This window comes from Cricetulus griseus, chromosome 3 (genome assembly GCF_003668045.3).
Source record: "Cricetulus griseus strain 17A/GY chromosome 3, alternate assembly CriGri-PICRH-1.0, whole genome shotgun sequence".
Classification (NCBI taxonomy): Eukaryota; Metazoa; Chordata; class Mammalia; order Rodentia; family Cricetidae; genus Cricetulus; species Cricetulus griseus.
In genome coordinates this window covers 89,624,387-89,652,016 of record NC_048596.1, presented here as the reverse complement: position 1 = coordinate 89,652,016, position 27,630 = coordinate 89,624,387, and the positions used below count along the sequence as shown (strand labels likewise).

At 42.1% G+C, this 27,630-nt stretch overlaps 1 protein-coding gene across 1 annotated transcript; it reads left to right on the top strand.

Annotated features, from left to right (window-relative positions):
• The first annotated feature begins 112 nt into the window (after positions 1 to 112).
• Ctr9 (CTR9 homolog, Paf1/RNA polymerase II complex component) lies at positions 113 to 26,233 on the top strand. The gene is made up of 25 exons (XM_027410086.2): positions 113 to 250; positions 1,296 to 1,394; positions 4,679 to 4,918; positions 5,319 to 5,436; positions 6,249 to 6,338; positions 9,265 to 9,413; positions 11,429 to 11,536; positions 13,548 to 13,655; positions 13,758 to 13,994; positions 14,109 to 14,198; positions 14,286 to 14,414; positions 14,507 to 14,690; positions 16,081 to 16,169; positions 16,743 to 16,928; positions 17,003 to 17,090; positions 17,257 to 17,405; positions 19,234 to 19,350; positions 19,469 to 19,614; positions 20,380 to 20,451; positions 20,882 to 21,017; positions 21,111 to 21,257; positions 21,942 to 22,099; positions 22,993 to 23,089; positions 23,338 to 23,450; positions 25,231 to 26,233. The coding sequence occupies exons 1-25, from the start codon at positions 206 to 208 to the stop codon at positions 25,649 to 25,651; spliced, it is 3,516 nt and encodes a 1,171-aa protein (XP_027265887.1). The 5' UTR covers positions 113 to 205; the 3' UTR covers positions 25,652 to 26,233.
• Positions 26,234 to 27,630: the final 1,397 nt, after the last annotated feature.

Below are 27,630 nucleotides of genomic sequence, written 5' to 3'. Positions count from 1 at the left end.
ATAGTGCTTCCGGGACAGGGGGCGGGGCCTCCGGAAGTGGCCGCTCGCAATCGGAGGCTCGTTGTTTCAGCTGCGGACAAGGAGGGAGAAGCCGGAGCTCAGGCAGCTCGGCTGGGTGTGAGGTGTAGTAACCTCGCACGTCTGGAAGCCGAGACAGCTTGCTGCCGAGCGGTGGGGTGAGAAGCCCCCGCTTTCCAAGCTCGCCATGTCTCGGGGCTCCATCGAGATTCCCCTCCGGGATACTGACGAGGTGGGTGCAGAGTGTGCAGCGGGGGAGGGCTGTGAACTTGGACGAGCCCAGCGTCGACTTTGCTCCGCTTGGTTTCTGAGTGGAGAGCCGCGGTCGAGCTCCACTCACCTGCTCGCCTTTCTGGCTGCAAGGACTTCGGGAAAGTTCGCCTGCAGCCTCTCCTTGTTGACAGTCCTTGGCTCGGCTGTCTTCCTAATTCCGGGGCGCAGCGATGTGAGCGCCCGTAAACCTCACCATTGCAGAGGGCGCTTGATGCCGCTCGCCCCCCCCCCACCCCACCCCGGGTCTTCCTACTGCTCAAACTCGCGATATTTTTTTTTTTAACCTCCCTGGAGGTCTCAGAGGTCGCTCTTAGTGCCTTCGAAGAAGAGTCTGTCAAGGCACACTGTTACACAGCTCTCTCAGTGAGATAAGGGGCCCGAGATTTAGCCGCTCCCGTGTGCTGGGTGGCAATGACCCACTCTCCACCATGGGTGGTGTGAGGTTTCTCTGAATAAAGCTCCAGCTTTGCTTCAATCCTACTGGATATTTCACACTTTAATTTTTGATCGAGGTAGAATTTATTTCTACAATCTGGTAGTCTTGGGTACATTCCAGAACACTTTTCTTATTTTTTGGTGCCCACATTACAGGCATGTGTGTGACACACAATGCTGCCTCCGTGATTTATGTTTACGTTGCCGTTCAACCTTGTCTGGTCTCTGGGGTCATGTTTCTCAAGATCTTAGACCTATGGCATCAGCACTTTATTAGATTATAGGTCATACAAGGTTTCATTTTGTTTTTGAGTAAGCAACTCATTGGGAATTTTGTAGTTTTAGTGATGTGAAGACAACTAGCAGGATTTGTCTGCTTCTCTGTGCTTTAACTAAATCAGACTACAACTTATTTGCCATATGTTCACTAAATGTGAACATGTATTAATTCACCCCATTGAAAATGAGTACACACCCTTTGCATATACATATTGATGAACATCCAAAAATGAAGAAAAGAAAAATCGTGAATTTAAAAAAGGAGATAAAACTTTTCTTTTGTGTTTTAGGTCATTGAACTTGACTTTGATCAGTTACCAGAGGGAGATGAAGTTATCAGTATTCTGAAGCAGGAACACACACAACTGCACATATGGATTGCTTTGGCGGTCAGTATTCATATAGCAGATTATTTGTTGAATGGAAAAATGTGATTTTGGTTTTCAAGTACAGTAATAGCCTGCATGGGGTTTCGAGACAGAGTTTCTCTGTGGCTATGGAGGCTATCCTGGGAACTTATAGACCAGGCTGGTCTGGAACTCACAGAGATCTGCCTGCCTCTGCCTCCCAAGTGCTGGGATCAAAGGTGTGCCCAACACCACCCGACTAAATTAAATCATTTATACACAATTAAATCATCTGTATGAAAATCAGTTTTGCCAGGCACTGGGGAAGCAGAGTCAGGTCAATCTCTGAATTTGAGGCCAGGCTGGTCTAATGAAAACTGTGAGGGTTACACAGCCTATCTTGAAAAACAAAACAAAACAAAAAAAAGTTATATTATTGTTTATGAAACAAATAATAAGGGCAGTTTCCTAAGAACAATTCTACTGGTAAATTAATGTCTGTTGATAAAGACAAGATTCATTTAAGGTAAATAGTTGTCTATATCAAGGTTTTAATTGCTTAGTGGTAATTCAGTGAAGCTTATGTATAGATAGACTGTGTAAATATTGCTTTCCATAACTTCTAAAACATCTGGAAGTTGATTAGGCTCCAAGCTATAAAACAACAACAACAACAAAAAACAACCTTTATCTCAACCTTGTGTTTTTGCCATACTTGTTGCTGCCTCCATAATATGAATGTTAATGAAATTCTCATTAAAATCCAATCTGAGAGCCTGACACTTGAGACTCTCTGCTCCCTGGAATTACCTTTCCTTTTTATGAGAGATGGTAAGATAAGCTCTGTACTCATTATTCTTAAACTGGTATGCCGAAAGTGGTTTTCATATAAAGAAGTTCTTAGTATTTCCCTGATGGTCAAAAAAATAGGTTTGGAATTGGGCATATCTCTTGCTCAAGTTTCCTGTGAATTGAACCTAGGTCTTTACAAACACTAGGCAAACACTCATTTGCTAAGCTATCCTCGGCCTTGTTTTTACCTTTTGAGATAGAGTCTCGTTAAGTTGCCCAGGCTGACCTTGAACTTCTAGTCTTCCTGCTGAGTCTCCCAAAAGTATATACTTATTAGTGCACAGTATACATATTAATGGATTTTTCTGAGACATTTCCATATCTACTTTCCTAACTACCCTCTTATCTCCCTAATGCCTTTCTAGTAATCCATCTGCTTTGAGATTATCCTTTTTTTTTCTTTTCCTTTTCTCAATTCCAGCTTCACATACAAAAAAAAAATCTATACAATGCTTGATGTTTTATATGTGGCCCCTAGTTCTATTCATTTTCCTGAATATAACATGATTAATTTTGTATGGCTAGATAAAACTCTCTTATGGATAGTGTATTTACCATTTATCTATTAATAGGCACCTAGGCTGATTCCATAGCTTGGCTATTGTGAATAATGCCACACTAAAAGTGAATGTGCAGGGGTTTGGAGAGATGGTTCAGCATTTAAGAGCACTGGCTGCTCTTTTAGAGGACCTGGGTTCAACTGACAGCACCCACATGACAACTGATAATGGTAACTCCAGTTCCAGGGGATCTGGTACCATCACACAAATGTACATATAGGTAAAACACCAATGCACATGAAATAAAAATAATTTTTTAAAGTGGATGTGTAGGTAGTGTTTATATATGTTGACTTATTACCTTTGGATATAAGACTAGAAGTGATGTAGGTGGGTCATATGGCCTTTGCCAACATTTGTTATTGTTATTATTGAATATAGCCATTTTAACTAGGCTGAGGTAGAATCTCCTTGTAATTTTTTTTTAATTATCTTGGTTTTTTTTAGTTTTTTTTATTTTTAAAGATTTACTCATATTTTGTGTGTATGAGTGCTTTGCCTACATATATACTTCTGTGCCAAAGAGGGTGTTGGACCCCCCTATAACTGGAGATATGGACCGTTGTTAGTTGCCATTCAAACTGCTGGTAACCAAACCCAGGTCCCCTGTAAGAGCAGCAAGTGCTCTTAACTGCCAAGCCATCTTTCCATCTCCTGGTTTGTTTGTTGTTATCATTTGGGGTGATGTTGTTTGAGACAGAATCTCATGTTGCCGAGGCCGGCCTCAAACCTGCTATTTGGCTAAGGCTGGCCTTGAACTCCTTATCTTCTGGCCATCACCTCCCAAGTGCTGGGATTGTAGGTTTGTGCCACCATGCTCAGCTCACAGTGTACTTTTCACATACACTTTCCTGATGGCTAAAGATATTGAACATTTTTTGTGTACTTAGTACATTCTTTTTGAGGCAGGGTCTCTCACTAAACATAGAACTCCCCATTTCAGTTAGAGTGACTGACCAAGAAGCTCCCAAGATCTACTTGTCTGATTCCTCAGTACTGGAGTTAAATTGTTACTAGATGAGAAACAGAAATATCTTCTGTGATTTCAGTTTTAATAGCGTTATTCAAGTCTAGTTGGCCTGTAATAAACTATTCATGTGTGAACTGTACCATTTGGTATTGAGTCTGTGTGTACCTGTGAAGTCAGTGAATGTGTCCATGGCCCCAGAGTTATTTCCACTGTTATTTCCCAGCCCTTCTGTTTCCAGCCACCACTGATCTGCTCTAATTGCATTTCTTTTAAAAAAATGTATTTATCTTGTATGTATGAGTGCTCTATCTGCATGTACAACTTTATGCCAGAAGTGGGCATCAGATCCCACTATAGATAGTTGTGAGCTGCCAAGTGGTTGCTGGAAATTGAACTCAGAAACTTTGGAAGAGCAGCCATTGCTCTTAATCCACTGAGCCATCTCTCCAGATCCTTTAGTTGTATTTTTGTTGCTAAGTATTTTTTAATTTATTTAACTTTATTTTTATTTGCATTGGTGTAAGGTGTTAGATCCCATGGAACTGGAGTTACAGAAAGTTGTGAGCTGTCCTATGGGTGCTGGGAATTGAACCCAGGTCCTCTGGAAGAGCAGCCAGTGCTCTTAACCACTGAGTCATCTCTCCAGCCCCATTAAGTACTTTTTAGAGTCTTAAAGTTAAGTGGAATCACACAGTATGTATTCTTTTGATGAACAGGCTTCTTTGAGTATAATTATTTTGAGATTTATTTAGATTGTGGAAGCTGTCAATGGCTCAGTCCTTTTCATCACAGAGATATACAACAGCTGGTTTATCGATTCACTTGTTAATCAATAGTTGGCTTCCAGTTTTTTTGCTATTACAAATAAAGGTTCTGTAAACATTTGTGTAGTTTTTGTATGTGGACACATGTTTAGTGATATTAATATCATCCTTTGCCTTTAGCTGGAGTACTACAAACAAGGAAAAACAGAAGAGTTTGTAAAGTTGCTGGAAGCAGCACGGATAGATGGCAATTTGGACTATAGAGACCATGAGAAAGACCAGATGACTTGCTTGGATACATTGGCAGCCTACTATGTGCAACAGGCTCGTAAAGAAAAGAACAAAGACAATAAGAAGGACCTTATTACACAGGCAACCTTGTTGTATACAATGGCTGATAAAATTATTATGTATGATCAGGTAAGCCAAATTTGTTTGAATTTATGAGAGCACAAAATACCATATGAAAGCAAAATATGTGTGTAGCAAATTCCTTGTGAAAGAATTTTTACTAAAATAACTGTTGCTATAATAAAAAAGAAGGGTTTATTAAAATCAGAATTGTATTAGTCCTTATGCTGTTAAATTTGGGCAGATTTAGTATATATGTACATGTTGAGTCCATAATCCCAGTGTTCTCAGGTAAACTTCAAGAAGATTTTAAGAATTGTGGCCTTTGTTTTGTCTTTGTGCTTAGAGATCCTTGCTGGCAGCTACCCTGGTCACTTGCTGTGCTTCCGCCCTCTGCGCTTTCTTGGCACTTGGTTTTGCATGCTTTTGGTAAATTGTCTCTAGTCTTAGTAAAGTCTGTATATTACAGAACCATTTGTTGGGAAGAGCCTGCTTCTGCCTGCTCGAAGGTGACAAAATGGATCAAGCTGATGCACAGTTTCATTTTGTACTTAACCAGTCTCCAAACAATATTCCAGCCCTTCTTGGTGAGTGCTCTTCAGCAGGGACCTTAGGAATCTAGTTGGTCAGCATTTGTCAAAAGCTTTTGTATATAAACATATATAATATAGTGCATCTGTGCTACATATATTGTAATGTATGTTATATATATTGTATATATATAAATAAATAAACTAGAGTGTATGTGTATATCTGTCTGTAGAAAGAGTCCTGGTTAGTTTTTTATCAATTTGATACAAGGTAGAGCCAAATGGGAAAAGGAATGTCTATGAGATTGCCTGTAGGCAAGTCTGTGGGGCATTTTCTTGATTAATAATTGATAGAGGAGAGACTAACTCACTGGAGCAATGCCACCCCTAGGCAGATGGTTTTGGGTGGTATAAAGAAAGCAAGCTGAGTAAGTCAGGAGGAGCAAGCCAGTAAGCAGCATTCCTCCATGGCCCCTGTTTTAGTTTCTGCCTCCAAGTTTCTGTTGGAGTTCCTGCCCTAACTTCCCTTCATGATAGGCTAAACTGTAAGCTAAAATAAAAGCCCTTTCCTCCCAAGTTGTTTTGGTCCTGGTGTTTATCTCAGCAATCAAAAGCAAAATAGAATAAGTTACTGTTTGCTTCCAAAGAGTCAACAAATAATCTTTTCATAGATAACAAATAAGCTAGCTATTTATATTGTTATTTTACATAAAGACTTTTAGAACTAAATTAATCTATAATCAATGGAAAATACATTTTTAATATGTTAATTCACTATTTTCAAGTATTTCTTACTGAGATACAAATTAGTGTAAAATAGTAGATTTGTGTTCAACAATTGACAATGTTGTTTGTTTAAATCACCACAGGGAAAGCTTGCATTTCATTTAACAAGAAGGATTATAGAGGAGCTCTTGCTTACTATAAAAAAGCATTGCGTACTAACCCAGGATGTCCAGGTAAGGGAAAGTTTTAATTCTTAGTTGTTTGTGATTCAGGTTAAAATGTTGAAAATTAATTATAAAAAGATACTTTAGGAATAGTGAAATGACAGGATCAAAGTTATTTTGTTCTGGGGTTGGGGTTGCTGCCTAAGAGTAAGGCCTGAATCTCCTTATTGGATCCTAAATTTGGATCTCCTGCTCCCATGGAAAAGACAAGCAGGTGTGGTAGCCATCTGTAATCCCAGCACTCAGAAGGCAGAGATGGGATGCAGGCACAAGCCAGCTAGCTACACTCACCAAAATTGGTGAGCTCTGGTTTCATTGAGAGACTCTGCATAGATAAATAGAGAAGGATCGAGGAAGATGTCCAATATCAACCTTACCACCCACTCCCCACACACATAAGATTTTTTTTTCTTGATGTTTTATTTGATTTAAAACCTGGGTGGGCAGTGGTGGAGCACACCTTTAATCCCAGCACTTGGGAGGCAGAGGCAGCAGATCTCTGTGAGTTTGAGGACAGCCTGATCTACAAAGCGAGTTCCAGGACAGCTAGGGCCGTTACACAGAGAAACCCTGTCTTGAAAAAACAAAACAAAACAAAAAAAACCTGGATGGCAGATCGTATCTTATTTTTGACCTGTTCTACTTTTCTTCTCAAATATTTTTCATTTAGTATATTTGTGTTGTATGTCAACTATGTGCCCAGCACTGTTCTATGCAGAGAATGCAGCAATAAACCAAAAGACCAAAGTTGCTGCCCTCTTGTGTAATTCACCTTCCAGTGAATCAAATGAGAAAATAGATACTGTAAAAGGTATTGGTAAGACTTGAGAACTTGAAGCAAATTAGGACTATGAGAAGCATTGAGAGTTACTTAGAGTGGCTGGGGAAACTCATCAGGGCTATAAAGTGCTAGAGTGACCAAGGATCATACAGATACATGGGAGAGTATCATCCGGAAAAGAACACAGCAGTTATAAAGGTCCTTAGAAACTGCTTGGCAGATTTGAGAAATACTATGGAAGCCAATGTATCCAGAGTGGAGATGGATGGAAAGTAGTAAGAAATGAGAATCAAATATGCTGCCCAATGCTTTTCATGTTGAGCATCTGAGATTATAGTAGAGACTTTAAACTTTTGACAGAGATGAGAAGCCTTAGAGGGCTTTGGGCAGAAGAATGGTGTGATCTGATTTATGTTTAAGAGTACTGTTGAACTAGATGCAGACTAGAGTAGGATGTGGGGTGAGTAAGCAAAGACAGAGGTAGTGTGAACAGGGAGAAGGCTCCTGCAAGTGTTCAGGTCATAGACTATTAACGATTATAGCTAGGGTGGTAATGATGGGTGGTACATGTGGTTATGTTCTAGTATTTTGAAAGGAGAACCTGGTTGGAGCAAAAAGAACAGGAATCAAAGGCCAAGCAAATAGTTTTAAGAGAGCCATTACATGTTACTACATTTGGCAAACAGTCCAAGAGAAACTAGTTTTTGGCATGAAAGGCTGAAATGCCTGAGCACAAGAAGTTAGACTTTTGTTTCATGATTCATTAAAGAAGTCTGTGCTGAACAGGTTAACTTGGAAGTCACCAATATATTGGTGGTGTAGAAGCCTGGAGAGTGCATGAAAACACAGGGGAGTAAGTGTAGACAGCAAAGAGGGCCATGGGACACTTGAAAGCAGTGGTTCTCAACCTTCACCCTTTAATACAGTTCCTCATGTTGTAGTGACCTCAAACCATAAAATTATTGTCTGTGTTTTCCGATGGTTTTGGGTGACCCCTGTGAAAGGGTCATTAGACTCCCATAGGAATTGAGAACAGCTGCTCCAAAGTATAGACGTTAGGAGGGAAGACTCAGAAAAGCAGACTAAGGAGTGGCCAGAAAAAAAAAAAAAAAAAACTCAAAGTAATGTCCTTGAAGCCAGATGTGAAACATTTCCCAAGGGGAAGGTGATAGACTGTGTCAAATTCTATGGTTAGGCCAGTGAAACAGGCAGAATTGATGGTTGAATTTTAGCAGAGTGCAAATCACTAGTGCCCTTGATAAAAGTTTTACTGGAGTGGTGGGCATAAGCACCTCACTAGAGGTGATGCCAGAGGAAATGGAAGAAAAGAATCAGAGGGAGGCAGCAAGTGTTAGCAGTCGAGGAGTATGTTGTCGGGAAGAACAGGAGTGAGCTGGCAACCAGAAAGGAAATGGAAGCAAGGATTATTTCCACAAGATGATAGGATGTTTGAATATGTCTGGGAATGGTCCAGAGAGGAAAAATATTATAATGCAGAAAAATGGCAAGCAGTACTGTCTGTTGTCTTCACATAGATGAGAATGGATCCTATGTAGCCTTAGGGAGGGACATGTATGTACTCTGATATTACCTCAAAATAAGGTAGATGTATCAGCATAGCTCAGAAGTGAATGACAGCAGCTATATGTACTCAGACATAGTCTGAAGGTCTTGATAGGGTTTTCATTCTCTATTTAAATAAGGTTATTCTTGCATGCACCAGTGTGTATATCTGCTCACTGTGTGTGGCACACATGCATGTGCATAATAATTTTTGGAGCCTGTCTTGGATCTAGCTTTGTAGATCAGGCTATCCTCAAAGTCACAGAGATCCACCTGTCTGCTTCCCAAGTGTTGGGATTAAAGGCGTGCACTACCACCACCCGGCAATAATTTTTAAACAGAAATGGAGTGGGTGGTGGTTTGCTGCCATAGATGCTACAAGATAAGAAAAATGCCAGTATTATAATTATTCTGTTGTATAGTGAGAGTGGCACCTTAAGAGGAAAGAAGGATTGGAATTACATGGTCTAATTACTAGTGAAATCAAGTTTGTGATAAGCCAACAGGTCTTAAGGAATCCAGATACTGGAATGAACTCTTAACGTGTCCTAGGTTGACAGGACAAATGACTTGATTTTACTTATTTTTTAGCTGAAGTTCGTTTAGGAATGGGCCATTGCTTTGTCAAACTTAACAAACTGGAGAAAGCTCGACTAGCATTCAGCAGAGCCCTGGAACTCAACTCTAAGTGTGTGGGAGCACTGGTTGGACTGGCTGTTCTAGAACTCAACAATAAAGAGGTATGAGAGGAAAGACAGTCCCTAGCTTCTGGTTTGTCAGGCCTTCTGTCCCTTATCTAGGACTGCTAGAACAAGTTATGCTTTAGAAATCAAGATTTCAGGGTATAGATAGGAAATATGGTGCCTGTGCTGTAGGCACCATCCCATCCCCAAAGCAAACACGTTTCTTTGATACAGCTATATGAAGATAGCCACGTGATTTTGCTTTGAGACCAGCATGCGAGCGCGCACGCACACACACACACACACACACACACACACACACACACACACACACACACTCTGTCACCTCAAGAATGGCTTTAGAACTTTCTGAAGTTTAGAATTTCAGATGAGAGATCAAAGGCCAGTAAATCTGTCTGCAATGCATCTGACAAAGTAACAAACCCATACTCAACTGACTTAAGCATTTTTTTCATGAAATTCTTTTTTTTTTTATTCTTTTATTAGTTCAGATTAGGAACAAGCGTGTTTCACGTGTCAATCCCTTCTCTCTCTCCCTCCCCTCCCCCCCAACATCCCACCTGTCCCTAGCCATCCCCCCTCCACTGAGAATTCCTCACCTTGGAAGTCAGAGACTTAAGCATTTTTATAGTTTACCAAACAAGTGTCTAAGGTCTCAAATTTGATACCACAATGTCATCAAACTCAGAGGTTTTCAATAATTTTTTGTCAATCCTTCCCTTAATGTGTGACTTTTCCCTGTATCTGTCACTTCATAGTCCTAAAATGGCTGCTGCAGCCTCAGGTGTCTGCTTGTCCCATTAGTAGTCTCGCAAGAGGCTTTCCTCTAGGGCTTTCTCTCACAAGTTCCAGCTGATACATGAAGACAGTTCCTGTCCTGCCTGTTGATTTGATTGTTCAAATGGTTGCCAGTGTTTCTCAGTAGCATCACTGTTGACAGTTATGTGAGTAACTGTCCTCTCTATCATGGAATGTTTGCTAGCCTCTCTGGTCTTTACCCACAGAATGCCAGTACCATCTCCACAGTAGTGATGACAAAAACTGATATTGTCCCCAGGAGAATTTCTGCCTTAGGCCAATCTCTAGAAAAGGATAATAGATTATCTTGACTAGTGTAGCTCAATCATGATTTATCACCTAGGATTGGAAAGGGGGAAGGGAGCTCTTCTTCCATAACTCAAAAGGTCTCAAAGACTACAAAACATATTCTGAGGCCAGGCATGGTGAGTCATACTTTCAGGCCTAACACTAAGGAGACAGAGGTAGGCAGATCTATGAGTTTCAGTCCAGTTTGTTATACATAGAGGGTTCCAGGCCAGCCAGAGATATACGATGAGTCCCTGTGTCATAAAGGAAGGAAGGAAGCTGTGTTCTGTTAGCAAGGTAAAATGGGTGCCACACCGAGAGTGGAGACAAGGACTAATAAATAGACAACCTCAAGCAAGAGTTGAATAAGAAAAAAAAAAAAAAGAAGTGGCATACACAGCCCATACTCACACGCAAAATCAAATAATGAGATTAAAATGGGGATTTCATTACAAATAAACATTAAAAAAAGACAAAACTCATAAGAGGGGGGCTAGAGAGATGGCTCAGCAGTTAAGAACACTTGTGTTCCTGCAGAGGACCTGAGTTCTCTTCCCAGCACCCACATTGTAGCTCACAACTGTCTGTAACTATAGTTCCAGAGAATCTGATGCCTTCCTCTGGCCTCCACAGTCACTGTACGGACAAGTTATTCATGTATACAGGCAAAATGCTCTTGTATATCAATAAAAATAAATGTCTTAAAATATGTTTTCTATTCTTTGTCCTCAGAGTGAGCATAAGTTATTTAGACTGGTACCAAATGTATGTTGTTAAGAAAAAAAATAAATTGTAACAATTTGGTACTTCCTTATTTGGAACTTTACATCCTTGATGAAGAATAGCAACCTGTCCTATGGTGTTGAACTGGGGGCATGGGACCTTATTTCTTGAAACTAAAGAAAACTGGACAGTGCTAGGTAAGAGTTGCTTTCACTCCACTCTGTTACATTGTTTTCTTTTAGGCTGATTCCATCAAAAATGGTGTGCAGCTTCTCTCCAGAGCCTATACTATTGATCCTAGCAACCCTATGGTACTGAACCACTTGGCAAACCACTTTTTCTTCAAGAAGGTAAAAAAAATCATTTACTTGATTTTTAAATCAGACTTTTCTGAATATAGCCAGTACGTGATTTTTGTTTAACTTGGGAAGAAATTTGAAAATGTCATTTTGTTTTTGTTTTATTCCCAAATTAGAGCTTGTATTAGTTGCCCAGGGATGAGCATACATTCATTCATTCTCTTACTTAATATGTGTTAATATGTATTGGCACTTTGCACTGTGTGCAGCCTGTGATCCGGATGTAAGATAAGTAAGACTGCTTTCTGCACTCAAAGAAACAGGCATGTAACCACATGTAAATGTGAATGTGAAGGCCTCTCTCTGCTCACAGAGAAATAAGGAAGTGATCAAGTGGTGAAGGGGGTTTCCCCACAGTGCAGAAGCTTTTAAACTTGTATTAGACTGGGTGTCACTAGGTAGTTGAAAAAGAAGAGGCAGGGGTTGAAGAGAGCCTTAGCCTTTGGAGAAGTTGGGACATAGCATGTATAGACTACAACAGGTGCTGTATTGTCCCAGATAAGGGAGCACTTGCTTCATAGAATTTGGCTGTAGTTGTATAGGCACCAGAGTTGGTAGAGGTTCTCTTTGTTTTTACCTGTTGATCTTGCCTATTAATTCCAACAATTTTGTGGAAGCAACTGTATTTTAGATTTCTTAACATACCAAATTCAAGATACTGCTGATAAAGTTTATTTCTAAAGTTTTTATTAATATATATTAATCATACATAATGGGTTTCACTGTGACATTTTCATATATGTATATAATATGCCTTGATCATGTACCTCCATTTCCCTCTCATCCCCCTCCTGCCTATCCCTTCCTCTTTCCAATTAGTCCCTCTGATTCTTTATCTTTTATTTGGTGACCCCCCCCCCCCCCCCCCCCCCCCCCGTGGGTCTAATTAGGATTACTTGTAGCAACTTAGGAGAGGGGTTGTTTACAGGCTTATGGGCAGCTTAACAGAGGCTATCCTGCAGAAGAAAATACCTCTCACTGACCACTGACAAAGTTTTTACACAATAAACAGGGAAGTTTAACCTGCCTTATTGGAACCAGGGACTAAACTATACTATAAATTTTAAAATACTGTGTAGCAATTTAGTTTAAAGTTGATAAAACTGTATCAACCTTGCTAATGTGAGCTGCTATACTGTTCCTGTACTCAGTGCTTACTAAATCCCAAGCATTGTTAAAAGTGCATTCCCAGTACTTAACTTCTGTAATGGTCACATCTACCCTGTGAGGTGAGTAGTCTGATCCACCCATCCTTCCTCCCTCTCTCTCTGTCTCTCTTTACCTTCCTCCCTCCCTTCCTTCGAGTGGGTGTGCATGCACACGTACACGTGCATATGAGTGCATAATTGTGTGGAGGCAAGAGGTCGGTGTCAGCTATCTTCCTCAGTCACCCTTTACCCTTTTTTTTTTTTTTTTTTTTGGCAGATTTTATTTATTTTTATCTTTTGTGTATCAGTGTTTTGCCTGCATGTATGTATGTGCTAGTGTCTGGTGCCCAAGGAGATCGGAAGAGGGCATTGGATCCCCTGGATCTGGAGTTACAGAAGGTTGTAAGCCACCATGTGGGTACTAGAAACCTACCCTGAGTCCTCTGCAGGAGCAGCAAGTTCTTTTAACTGCTGAGTCATTTATTTAGTCTCTCTCACCTCATTTTTTGAGATATACCTGCACTCATGTCCCCATAACTTCATACCTCTTACCAACTGAGTTGTCTCCAGTCTGTGCCCATTTTCTTGATGAGTAAATTGAGGCCCAGTTAATAGCTTAGAGCTTAATGCTGCATCATCAGTCCTGTTTGATGTTTTACTTCTTGCAGTTATGGAAGCATAATGATTATTCATTAAGCATTAGGTTATAACTGTTACAGTGCTAAAGTTTAACTATTTAGGGAGAAGATGAAAATATACCTTATAGCTAAATGAAATGTTACCAGTTAAAATAAACCACTATTCAAGCAATCTTCTGACATCACTCACTTGATTTCTCTGGTGATCAAATTCAGGATTATAGTAAAGTTCAGCACCTGGCTCTCCATGCGTTCCACAACACAGAGGTGGAGGCTATGCAAGCAGAAAGCTGTTACCAGCTGGCTCGATCATTTCACGTTCAGGTAAGACCACTGACACCTTTCTAAATATTTAGTCCTTTTAATTACAGGGTTTTCTGATCACTTTTGTACCTATTATTTGTTTTGTTTATTCTCATTTATCAGGAAGATTATGACCAAGCCTTTCAGTACTACTATCAAGCCACACAGTTTGCTTCATCCTCCTTTGTACTCCCATTTTTTGGTTTGGGCCAAATGTACATTTATCGAGGTGACAAAGAGAATGCATCTCAGTGCTTCGAAAAAGTTTTGAAAGCTTATCCCAACAATTACGAAACGATGAAAATTCTCGGCTCTCTCTATGCTGCCTCGGAAGATCAGGAGAAACGAGACATAGCCAAGGTATGTTGTAACCTTTAGCTAGCTAGCCTGAGACTCTGAGCAGTGTAAGCAGGTTACAGTAGCTAGTCATGTGTCTTTGTTTTTTTTTTACTTTAATGATCTCATTTATCTCAGGGCCATTTGAAGAAGGTCACAGAACAGTATCCTGATGATGTGGAAGCTTGGATAGAATTGGCCCAGATCTTAGAACAGACTGACATACAGGTATTGACATCTGCTTTTCATATCCTAAATGATGTGTTTCTCTTTAATCTGTGAGTAAACCTTAATCTGTCCACTGTAAAAATGCAGGGTGCCCTTTCAGCCTATGGAACAGCCACCCGAATCCTACAGGAGAAGGTGCAGGCCGATGTCCCTCCTGAGATTCTGAATAATGTTGGGGCCCTCCATTTTAGACTTGGAAACCTAGGCGAAGCAAAGGTGGGAAAAAGGCACCTTCCTTTTTTTCTATGACCAAGCTGTGGGCACTTTGCTCAGCCATATCCAATGACACTGCATTTTCTTCCTCATAGAAATACTTCCTTGCATCACTGGACCGTGCAAAGGCAGAAGCTGAGCATGATGAACACTATTACAATGCCATCTCCGTTACCACATCCTACAATCTAGCCAGACTTTACGAGGCCATGTGTGAATTCCATGAAGCAGAGAAACTATACAAAAACATTTTACGAGAGCATCCTAACTACGTTGACTGTAAGAATTTTAGGCTTCTTTTGTATAATAAAATTTCTAAATTCTCATAATAACAGAAAACTTACTAAGAAAAGAAAATCTTTTGTTAGGAACCTTAATTTTTTTTTTATAAAGAGAGGTCAAATATTCCCTTTCCCCCAATGCAAATTTGTCTCCTTAAAAAAAAGATGCAGCCTACAGTTGTAGTTCTCATCTATAATCCTGACACTCGGGAGGCAGAGGCAGGAGCATCAGGGATTCAAGGCCAGCCTCCCTACCTATCGGTTTTGAGGGCCCCCTAGCCACATATTAGACCCTGTCTCAAAAAGTGGAATAAAACATAAGGTGCAGTTTATTGACTTACAGTGGAAAATATAAAGATCAGCAAAAGCCACTTGAACCATGTTCAGTGGCAGGTTGTGCCTCTGCCCAGTGAGTCAGCTACAGTTCCCTGACATGTTTTATAATGGGTATAATTTGTAAGTTACCTTCTTTACTTTGCACCAACATTTTTATATTGAGTGATATTAAGACTTTTTTTCTTGAAACAATTATTACTAAAATGTCCTAGTTTGAGTTTTTACAACAGGCACTGTAAATTATTTGCATTTTAAAATTAACCTATATGCTTTGTAACAGTTCTTTCTTTTCCAAGGTTTCCTCTCTGTAGTTTCATTTGCCTACACTCAACTATGCTCTCAAAATACTATGTGAAAAATTCCATAAGTAACTCATAAATTCAAGTTGTGTACCGTTCTTCGTGTAATGATGAAATCTTAGGGTGCTCTGCCCCACCCAGCCCAGGGTGTGAATTACCCCACTATGTGATGCCTATATTGTCAGTGACTGAGCCGCCATGTCAGAGAGCAGCTTGACAATGCATCAGTATTTGTGTGCATAGTGGTCCCAGCCAGATGGGGTACACACATCTTTAATCTCAGCACTCTGGAGGCAAAGGCAGATGGATCTCTGTGAGGGCCAGGCCAGCCAGAGGTACATAGTAAGACCCTGTCTCAAAAGAGAAAAAGAAAGATTAATCTAGTGATGCAGTTTCTCTTTTGCCTAGTTAGAGTGATGTGTCATGTGTCTTCATATATGAGGCTTTTCTCTAACTGAAAGTATTAACAAAACATGACTGTTTCAAAAGTAAGACTTCGGTGTTAGGACCCTTTAGACATGAGGTAGTGAAGATTAATTAAATGTGCCCTTTTAGGGGCTGGAGAGATGGCTCAGAGGTTAAGAGCACTGACTGCTCTTCCAGAAGTCCTGAGTTCAATTCCCAGCAACCACAAGGTGGCTCACACCATTATGAGATCTAGTGCCCTCTTCTGGTGTGCAGATATACATGGAATGTTGTATACATAATAAATAAATAAAATCTTTTAAAAAAAAAAAAAATTTGCCCTTTTAGGCTATCTGCGCCTAGGAGCCATGGCCAGAGATAAAGGAAACTTCTATGAAGCTTCAGATTGGTTTAAAGAAGCCCTTCAGATCAATCAGGTTTGTGGTATTCACCTTTTACCTTTCCAAATGAGTCTGTCCATTTAATGGCTGTGATGTTGTTTTGGTTTCCTTTGTTTGTCTCACTTGTTAAGAACTTTAAATAAAGAGTGTAATAGTTTGTATGTTTAGTCATGTCATAACCAGCATCGTTTTTGAATATATAGAACTATTTCCCTCCCACTCTTCCCTTGTCTGCATCCTGTCCTTTAACCTGCACTCAGCCCTGTGGCCTGCTGAAAACAGTTTCCAGAGCCAGTGTCTTGATTTAAGCTTCTGATTATGGCTCACAGGAAGAGGAGACTGCACACTGCAGCCTGGAGCCCTGAAAGACAGGTTTACAAGTTATCTGCTCTTACTGCTGGGCAGTACACTGCTTTTACTTCATTCCATCCTGTTGCGCTTTGTATGCTGATATGACACTAAACTGACCTTGCAACTCACTAATGGGTCTCAGCTTGAAGTCTGAAAACGATGTAATATAGCTGTAAACCTCTTCAGCTATTAGCCATTGTAAGATGGTTGATTTCTCAGATCCCAGATTGGAAAACTTACTTCTTTATATTTACATAGGATCACCCGGATGCCTGGTCTTTGATTGGTAACCTCCATCTGGCAAAACAAGAATGGGGTCCAGGCCAGAAGAAGTTTGAGAGGATATTAAAACAGCCGTCCACACAGAGTGACACTTACTCTATGCTGGCCCTTGGCAATGTGTGGCTCCAGACTTTACACCAGCCAACCCGAGACCGAGAAAAGGTAATCCCGTCTCCTTCAACAAGATTGGTGACTGTATCCTTGTTGGACTTTCCAGTAATCCTTCTTTCCTATAGGAAAAGCGTCATCAAGACCGTGCACTAGCCATCTACAAACAAGTCCTCAGAAATGATGCCAAGAACCTGTATGCTGCCAATGGCATAGGTGACTAGAAGATTTGGTTCATAATGATTGGTGAAATTAGTGCTTTGGGTCGGGGGGTATCCATAGACCAGGTTTTCCTGATTAATACAGTTGTTTTAATATTGGACTTTTGGGTGTTTTGGCAGAGGTAAGGTCATTCTCACTATCAACTTTTGTGTAAATTTAGGAGCAGTTTTGGCCCACAAAGGATACTTCCGAGAAGCTCGTGATGTGTTTGCCCAAGTGAGAGAAGCAACTGCAGATATCAGTGACGTGTGGTTGAACTTAGCACACATCTATGTGGAACAGAAGCAGTACATCAGCGCTGTTCAGATGGTAATGTCTTTGCCTCTCCAGACATTTGTGTGACGTGTGGAGCCAGTGCTTCCTTAACCCTTCTGTCTGTTCAGAGATTTGTAACAACTCAATGGCAAAGCCAGGTAGATGTGAGTCCAGTTCCAGGAATGCATGCCATAGGCGGAAAATATCCTCTTTGACCATTTCCCTTTCTGTGAAGTGGAGTTCTCTTAACCTCAGAGAATTTTGTGAGGATCCGGTATGAAAAGAACTGGGCACTAACATGAAGAACAAGTATCCACTAAACAGCAGAGTTTAGTATTTATCCTTCAGTTTCTGAAGTGAATAGAGTTTCTGAAATGTTAAGGGATTTTGTTGTTTTGTTGTTGTTTGATTTTGTTGTTTTGTTGTTGTTTTTTAACAGTCTCTCTGTATTGCCCTGGCTGATCTTAAGTGCCTGTGTTAAGTGTCCTCCCACTTTGGCCTCCCAAATACTTGGGATTACAGTCTCACACAACTGTCCTCAATTTCAATGGTTTATCTTTGTTCGTTTGTTTTGTTTTGTTTTTTGAGACAGTTTTTTGTGTGGCCCTAGCTGTCCCCTGGATCACTTTGTAGACCAGGCTGGCCTTAAACTCAAAAGATACACCTGCCTATGCCTCCAGAGTGCTGGGATTAAAGGTATACATCACAACCATCCAGCTTAAATGGTTTATCTTTTAAGATTTATTTTTACTTTGTGCGTGCGTGCGTGCGTGCGTGCGTGTTGAAAGTATGCCAGGTTCTTACAGATGCCTGAGGAGGCCAGAGAAGACTTTGATCTCCTGGAGCTACAGGCTGTTGTGAGTGAACCACCTGACCGTGGGTGCTGGGAGATAAACCATCTGCAGAATAGCAGCACTGCCTTCTAGAAATGCAAATTAATCATTAGAGATATTCCTGGAAAAACTGTCCCATTTCCAATGAAATTACTTCGTTAGTTACCTATAACAGGATGTATACTTGTGGTTAAAATGTCATGTCTAAGTAAAAATTAACTGAGAGCTGGGGAGATGACTCAGGGGGTAGGAATATTTGTTGCATAGTCATGAGGACCTAAAAGGTCAGATTTCTAGCACCCATGTTTGTAATCTCAGTGCTGTGGGAAGTAGAGATAGGAGGATCATTGGAGTAGCAAAAAGGGGGGGGGGGTAAGTGTGTCTGTGTGTGTGGCAAGCTCTAGGTTCCATGAGAGGTCCCATCTCTAGGGAATAAGGCGGCAGCAAGTGATAGATCAGAGCACCGGACAGCCTCTTCCGGCCTCTGTGTCCACACCTCCCACCATACATGTGAGATACATGTCACACATATTAGAGTAAAAAGTGAAAAGAAATTAACTCAGATATTCATTTGTTGGGCTGACCAACAAATTAACTAAAGTTAACAAATTAACTTCCTATGTTCATTGCCACTCATTTCCACAGATCCTAAGAGGACAGGGCTAAAGTGTGTCACCCACAGCATCCCAAGTGTAACTTGTCATGGTGGTCAGTGGATTAATTCTAGATAGTGTCCTAATGATAGAAGAAGGGGGTTCCTGAGCTAAAGGTGAGGCAGACAGGCAGACTTACATCTCTTTACCCTTCCATTCAGCATTGCTCCAAATTTCAAGTGAAAAAAAAATATTTTGAGTCTAATTTTCTGTGGTCAGATTTTTATGTTGTAAAAGTATATACTGGCAAATGTCAGAAGTCAACTCCTGATTATTCTCTGAAATTAACCAGAGTGGAGTATCTTTTCAGAGCTTTAAAACTGCTTTGAGATCCTGAGATAGCATGAAAATAAACTCCCTCCTGCTGTGTCTCTAACTAACATTTCCCGTTTGTAGTATGAGAACTGCCTCAGAAAGTTCTATAAGCACCAGAACACCGAAGTCGTGCTCTACTTGGCCCGGGCCCTCTTCAAGTGTGGCAAGTTGCAGGAGTGCAAGCAAACTCTGCTGAAGGTAACGCAACTCCTGTGCCTGCCTACTGCTCCTGAACTGCTTCCTGTTTTTTGCTTGTTAAAATCCCTTTTGTGGCATTCAGTCATAAGAAGTTACTTGCTTTGCTTTCTGTTTACAGGCCAGACATGTGGCACCCAGTGATACAGTTCTGATGTTTAACGTGGCCTTGGTCTTACAAAGATTAGCTACCTCTGTCCTGAAAGATGAAAAAAGTAATCTGAAGGAAGTCCTTAATGCTGTAAAAGAGCTGGAACTGGCACACAGGTAAAAATTGTGAAGAAGAAAGGCTTTTAAATGGTTTGTTTCCTTGAAACTGTCTCAAAAGATCCAAAAAAAAAAAAAAAAGAGACTTCCCTCAAAAAATAACCATTGGTGGAATGCCAGCATTGGAAGTCTAGCACCTGTTCCTTTTGGCCAAAGCACACAGTTAACCATGTGGTGGCGCCAAACTCCATGCAGAGTTCTGCCACACTGGGCTCTTGGAGCCTGAAGTCTGATCCCGAGACCTGGCTGGCTAGCTGCTGCAGGCTTGCCCTAGATTTTTCATTAATCTCTCAGCAGTATGAGCTAGCATTTTACACATGTGAACTGTTTAGTCTCCACTTGTCTTGGTTTCATGTTTTGTACAGTGTGTCTTTATGGGCTGTTGATTTCATCAAGCTAGGATTAAGATCTTATCACTTACTGCTTATCAGATTTATTCAGCTCAGTTCAAATGTGTTTAACCTTAAAGGACTTAACAGTTCAGTATGTGGTAAGGTTTTATGTCTTGACTAATCAGCTGTACTTAACATTCATCTCTGTTCTTGCCTTATCTGGTAAAGTGTAAGTGCTATCATGACCTAAGCCCCCACCCACCACACTGATAAGTTACTTAGTAAATTCGCTGTTTACTGCCTCTTTGTTACAGTTATATTTTAGTTTACTGCAATATTAAATATATTCTTGCCTTTCTTGGTGGACTTCTGCTAATTAAACATTGAGGGTATTAATGGTGAGGATTAAGTGAAATGTCTTCTTCCTTTTTAGGTACTTCAGTTACCTGAGTAAAGTAGGAGATAAAATGAGATTCGATTTGGCCCTTGCTGCCTCTGAAGCAAGGTAATGACTGTTTACAGAGGTGGCTTTGGGGGAAGTGGTTGTATTGGTGTGGAATCAGGAGAGTGTCACCATAACACGGTGGTTCCTGACCGTCTCAGGATCACTTATTCCCTCTCCTTGGGGAGTCCCTCACCCAAAGCACTTTTCAGCCTTTGAGGAGATTGATGAGTGTAAGTACTTAGGTTATGGGGAATCCTTTTTCTTTCTGTTGTCTCTTTGAGGCGGGCTAGAACTCAGGATTCTCCAAGGGTTAGAAGCACAGGCCTGAGCCACCACCCCCAGCTGAGAAATACCTCTCTGCTTTACTCACATTATATCCTTGAATCAGGACTGGAGTTGGGGAACTTAGCACGGTTGATAGCATTGGCATGGGTTTAAGGAAAGCAGGTGTCCTAACTGTGATGTTGTTTCTCTGCATCTGAAATGGTAGGCAGTGCTCCGACTTACTGAGCCAAGCCCAGTACCATGTGGCCCGGGCACGCAAGCAGGATGAGGAAGAAAGGGAGCTGAGGGCCAAGCAGGAACAGGAGAAGGAGCTCTTACGACAGAAGCTTCTCAAAGAGCAGGTGCGTGCACACACTGTGTTAGGAGCTAGTCCTCTGTCTACTTGTTTTGTTCATTTTAAGAACATTTTGATAAGTCCCTGTACTCCCTCCTAGGAAGAGAAACGTCTGAGAGAAAAGGAAGAGCAAAAGAAACTTTTGGAGCAGCGGGCCCAGTATGTGGAGAAGACCAAAAATATCCTCATGTTCACTGGTGAAACTGAAGCAACAAAGGAGAAGAAAAGAGGTGGAGGTGGAGGGCGGGTAAGACCCAGGGCTGATGTCTACACGACCTCAGAGTCTGCCTTTGGACTTTCTGAAATGAAGAGCATTAGTTGGCACTTTTCTTAGTTCTTAGCCTTGACTTCTCTACCGAGGGATAGTCTTCTGACACAGAATTTCAGCGTCCGGTGTGGGCAATGGTCTCTGTCTTTTTGGTGTGCGTGGTGCTGTGGGTGAACACGGGTCTTAACACATACGTGTCTGCAGTTCTGCTGCTGACCTCACTAAGCCAGATGGTTCCTACTTCCATGACTTCACTGGTGTAAAAATGAGCATTTGGTAGAACTGCACTTTGAATCTAGGTATTTTGCTAAGCTGAGGTATTTGGTATGAAGTTCTTTTGTGATGTTGGGTGGCTGCAGAGACCCCCAGCTCCCAGTCAGTCACATGATCATGAGGGCCAACAACCACTATTTTCTACATTCTGTGGGGCTAAATGGGCTAAATGCATTTTTGATTGAAGATGTGTTTACCTTGTGGTGATATTTGCCAGATTTGAAACAATGGGACTTCTCATGACGAGTGCTGGAAATCCAGGCCTAGTCTTCCATGACTTAGTAAAAGGTCTTCACTCTTCAGAGACCTGCAAAGGCACTATACAGCTTTCTGCACCTAGCTGTGCTGTCACTCCTGGAAGTAGCTGACTGTGGTCTCCTTGGATCGTAGCGTTCTAAGAAAGGAGGCGAGTTTGACGAGTTTGTCAATGATGACACTGATGACGACCTCCCTGTATCCAAAAAGAAGAAGAGAAGGAAGGGCAGTGGCAGTGAACAGGAAGGTGAAGAGGAGGAAGGTGGAGAGAGGAAGAAGAAGAGGCGGAGAAGGTAATGTCCCCATTAATGTTTTAAATGTCTGTAATGTCTAAATGTCTTATAAATCTCCATCTTCCCAAACTGACTGACTGCTTTAACCTATTTCAATATCCCAAGCACTTAATTTGTATGTATCTCTACATTGTCCCTGGAAACAGCTGATAGTCACCATTGTCTTTCTTGTCATTTTGTTTCTTGAAACGGTCTTGTGTACCCCATACTGACTTTGAATTCACTATGTAGCCTAGGTTGTCCTTGAACTCAGAAATCTACTTGTCTCTGCCTCCAGAGCACTGAAATTGTTGGTGTGCACCATGACACCCAGTTTTCTTTTCTTGTAATGTGTTTTGGACACAAATGTGATGTGAAGTGAACAACCTGGGTGGCAGCTGAACCAACTGTGCCAGTAGACACTGGCAGTCACTGAGCTCATTCTTCTCCAGAATGAATGAATGGTTGTGGAAGTGCCTTTACCCACTACCGGGAGTTTCAGCCATTTCACTCAGGCCTGCTTTTACTATCACCTGGCCAATTGTCCTTGAGAAAAAAACCTGTGAATCCATTCGTACTGTCACTTGTATAATGTGTAGCTGTAGTGAGGATCTTGGTCACAGCTCGGAAGAAAAGAAGAGTAGGGCAAGATTTGGGGACCCAAAACCCAAGGTGTTTCTCTATCAGTCACAGATTATAGTGGAGATGAAGGAGGGAGCTGCACAGTGACAAGTTAGTAGCAGATGTCATGCAAACCAATGATTGTCAGACTATATGCCCTGTGCCCTTGTGCCCTTGTGCCCATGGTAGCTGAAGTTGGCATTCATACGGAAAGGTTCTGCTGTGGTGGCATGGTAACCCCAGGCCTGGCAGGTCTGAACCTCCTGACAAACTCTTGATGTTCACTGTTTAAGACCTGCAAAGGGAGAAGAAGGATCTGACGATGACGAAACAGAAAATGGCCCCAAACCAAAGAAGCGCCGTCCACCAAGAACAGAGAAGAAGAAGGCTGTGAGTTCTAGAGCTGTCTTCCTGCCTCTGTGTGTGTGTGTGTGTGTGTGTGTGTGTGTGTGTGTGTGTGTGTGTGTGTGTGTAAGGCTGGCAGTGTGCCACAGTGCACTTCTTCTGAAACTTCTTCCAGCATAAATGCTTGTTTTCATTGGTGGCTGTTGATTCTCTTACTGTAATAAACCTGGTCTAATAAGATGTCCTAGTAATGTGAGAACCTCAGCTAATGGACCATGCTTGACATTCTCTAGCCCAAGCCAGAACGCCTGCCTCCTTCAATGAAGGGAAAAATAAAATCCAAAGCCATTATATCATCGAGTGACGATTCTTCAGATGAGGATAAACTGAAAATTGCTGATGAAGGGTAAGACTATCACCACCCCACCCTACCCTCCACCCCCACAATAAGTTCTAACGATGGCAAAGTCCCAGTCTGATGAAGGGCAAGAATTTCCCCAGGGTAAATTCTAACAGTGGGAAGCCACAGTGGCTACTAACCAGTCATTTGCATCCTCTTCTTTCTTGTCCTCCGAGGGAAAACAAAACTGGAGAAGAGATGACTAGAAGTGTTCAGTATGCCATGCTGTCTTCTCACCAGCTTCAGGCTGGCATTGTATTTCAGTGACTTCCTGCCCCAAATTTGTACTCCATGCCTAGCTGTCCTGGCCTCTTGTAACTAGACGAAACCATAACAGACATCTCATTCAGAAACTCCTAAGCAAAGTGTCATTCTGCTGCCCAACACTGACCGACTAGCAATACTAGTAGCCTGGCCCCAGCCTTGAGATGAGGAATTTAGTGTTCGCTTCCTCCCGTGGGGGGCGGGTGACACCCCTCTGCCTTTCTTGGTGGATTTATCCTAGACAGCCTGTAGAGTTCACCCTGAGCTCATGGCCTTAGTGAAGTGACACCTGACTGTGCTAGCCTCTGCAACTTGCATGCCCACCCCCAGACTCTGGAATAGAACTTTCTATACCACAGTCCCTGGATTCCTCTGTTATTTCATCATCCAGCCAACATTTCTCTTCCTCCAGAGAGACCACCAGGTGAATAGCATACAGAGGTAGACAGGCCCAGGAATTCCCCCAAGGAACTTCCTTAGATACAATGGAGAGTAACAGACCCAAACCACCTTGCAATGGACTGTGTGTTCACCTCTCATTCTGTTGACTGCTCTGGAGAGCATACCCACCCTGGAGTTGTCAAGAGAAGGGGTGTTTACGTGCAGTGGTAGGAGGAGGAGAGGGAGTGGTGGTTGGTCAGAGGTTACTGTGGCACTGGAGACACTGGTCTCAGTGCAGCCAAGAACTGTTTGTGAGCTTGTGGTTCCTTCTGCTCTGGAGAGACTGGCTGACACAAATCCAGATTGCTTTTCCCCAAAGGGCTGCATTGCCCTTGTCCTCACAGTGTCCCCCAGGCTGTTAGCTAGAGGTCTGAGGTCAGTGGAAGAGATGCAGAATTTTCAAAGAGTGAGTCTGTGAGGCTGAACCTGTGGTCAAGGCCAAGTTTATTGGTGCCATTTGCATCAAGAAAACATTGTCCCACCCATCATGAAAGGTGTCTGAGCATTGGGGGCTGAATGAAGTGACCCATCGATCCTGAGTGGATCTGAGAGTGAATGTCAGTACCATCCTCTTGTTCTCAGAGTGACCTGGGCTAGGTAGTGCATTTATGGTTCCTTCTTTCAGACCTAGGTACAAGGAGCCTCTCTTGAATCTGTAGGGATGTTTTTTCTTTTCTAAGAGAGTAATACATTTCACCCCCCTGACCCTTACTGGGCTGAGTCATGTTGGAGTATGTCATGGAAACCAAAGCTGTGGAAAGTGCCAGAGCAGCACGTGTTTGAGGCAGCCTCAGTGGTCAAGGGTGTGGTTCTAACCTGTTGAAGCTCCAGGAGACCAGCACCACTGACTGCAGCCTCACTTTCCCTGACACATGTCTACTGACAGTGGGGGAATTAATTCGAGAACAAAAGTTAGTAAGCTGAAAGCCCCTTAGCCCCATCCTGGTGAAGACCTTCACAAATCCCAGAACAGCACACAAAACAAGTATCCCAGGAGCCCCTGTGTAAGGTACCAGGCATGACCCAGAATAGAAAGTGCTGTTGGCTGCCCTAGTGTCTCACCCACACCTCTCTCCTCCAGACATCCCAGGAATAGCAATAGCGATTCTGATGATGACGATCGGCCCAATAGACCGGCCTCCTCTGAGAGTGAATCGGATGACAACCAGAACAAGTCTGGCAGCGAGGCAGGCAGTCCTCCAAGGTCAGGAAGACAGGAGTCGGATGAGGATTCTGACAGTGACCAGCCATCCAGAAAGAGAAGGCGCTCTGGCTCTGAGCAGTCGGACAATGAGTCTGCACAGTCTGGGAGAAGTCCCTCCGGAGGTTCAGAAAATGATTCTCGCCCAGCTTCTCCAAGTGCAGAGTCGGACCGTGAATCGGAGCAGGGGTCCGACAATGAGGGTTCTGGCCAAGGCTCTGGAAATGAATCAGAACCAGAGGGCTCAAACAATGAGGCCTCAGATCGAGGCTCAGAACATGGATCAGATGATAGTGACTAGGTTTTATTTCACCAGACTCCGTGGGGGGTGGGGGAGCTTTATAATATATAAAAGCTGTGATAAACACATTTCAGATGGTTAGCCATTTGTGAAATTTTTAAGGCATTTTTTTTTCTATTTGTATATTTACTAAACTCCAAGAGACATTTCCTGTGCTAGAGTCCAGTGTCTGAAACTGGAGCAATGAGACTCCTTCATTGTGGTGCAGCTCTACCTGTCATATGTGAAAACTGCAGTGATACGCAGATGCTAGAGCATTCCCGCAAGGCTTGCCCAGGCTAGCCTGGTCTCTGGTGGGCAGCATGCTGCTATGTTCGGTTTTTGTTGCAAACTTTTACCAAATGTTACAGAAACCAGGATATATGCCTTTGTTATCTTTTGAGTTGAAATGAAAGTTTTATTTCTGGAGAAGAGATGTCCCTGTGTGGAACTCTGTACGGAAGGGGTTGACAGTGTGAAGCTGCAGCCATGGGTCAGAGTTGCAGACACTGGGTGGATAAGGTGTGGAAAGTGCTCTTCTGTTGTCAAAATGGGAAGACCTCCCCCCCCCCAGCCACTCAATAAACCCTTTTACCAACCGTGGTAAGTAGCCTTGTGTCATTTTTTTTTGCTCAGTAACACATTTAATATAAGTATATTAAATAAAAATTTGGAAAACTGTCTGAATCAAAGACAGTTTTCTCAAGACTTTGGTAATTCATGGCAGATTCCCGGAGACTTTTTTTTTAAGATTTTTTTTTTATTTATTATGTATACAGTTATCTGCATGCATGCTTGCACACCAGAAAAGGGCACCAGATCTCATTACAGATGGTTGTGAGCCACCATGTGGTTGCTGGAAATTGAACTCTGGTCCTCTGGAAGATCAGTCAGTGCTCTTAACCTCTGAGCCATCTCTCCAGCCCCTCCTGGAGGCTTTTTTAAATAAACAAGAAGACCATGAATTTTTATTTATGTTTTTTTTTCAGGGGGGGTGTTTGTTTTTTGTTTGTTTTTGAGGCAAGCTCTCTACATAGCCCTGTCTGCCCTGGAATTCAGTATGCAGACTAGGCTGGCCTCCAACTCACGGAAATCCACCTTTCTCTGCCTCCCAAGTGCTGGGATTAAAGGTATACAACACACCAGGCTGAATTTTTATTTTTAATAATCTATTTTGTAAGCATTGTAAGAAAGCTTTAATGAGTATATGGAATGTGCCTAAAGCCAATGAACTGAGAATGCAGAGGCAAAATGCCCTCTTTCAAAAAACCCTGCAAATGCAAGTTTGCCTCTGTGGTATGAGGTGGAGTGTTAGTGTCTGCAGAGTGTGGAGGAACCAAGGAGAAAGCAGACCAGCAAGATTTCCTGAAAGGCAGGACCCGAAGGCATCTGGCAGCCCTGCTGACCTCTGGGCTGACAGGGTGGTAGTAACTCCTGGGAAGCTGAGGATTGGGGTTTGCTGAATGGGTGAGATCACACAGCTTGTTGTATGATATACAGATGAAAAGCAAGTCTTCTGTCATGGCTTTCTGCACTTTGCAGAACAGCAGCACCACTCAAATCTATCCCCACATGACAATCCATCAAAAAGACCATTTCCTACTTGAAGGTTCCCTTACTACAGGTAGTAAATAGCCCACCAGAAGGCAGGCCTGGGAAAATCAGAGATAGCATGTAGAGTGTGGTTTCTGTTGAGGTCAGGCTGTGTCCTGCTCTCGGTTACTCCATGTGGTATTCCAGGCTGTGCCTTGCTCTAGGAGACTTCGTTTTATAAGCAACTTTTTTATAAAGTATGTGTGCCTGTGTGTACATGTGTGCACCACATGCATGCAGATATTCTTGAAGGCCAGAGGATCAGATCCCCTGAGCTGCTTGGTATGGGTGCTAGCTCCAGTCCTAGAAAAGCAGCAAACCTTGTAAACACTGAGCCATTTCTCCAGTTCCCTATAAACAATTTTTTTTTACTCCATTTTGAGGCAGAAAAATGACAATGGTCTCTG

What these genes read in the sequence shown, in the direction of transcription:
- Ctr9 (XM_027410086.2), top strand. Translation starts at nt 206, where the DNA reads ATGTCTCGGGGCTCCATCGAGATTCCCCTCCGGGATACTGACGAG. An exon ending in AGAAACGAGACATAGCCAAG is followed by an intron (nt 13,995 to 14,108) that starts GTATGTTGTAAC and finishes CATTTATCTCAG; the next exon opens with GGCCATTTGAAGAAGGTCAC. An exon ending in CTTGCTGCCTCTGAAGCAAG is followed by an intron (nt 20,452 to 20,881) that starts GTAATGACTGTT and finishes CTGAAATGGTAG; the next exon opens with GCAGTGCTCCGACTTACTGA.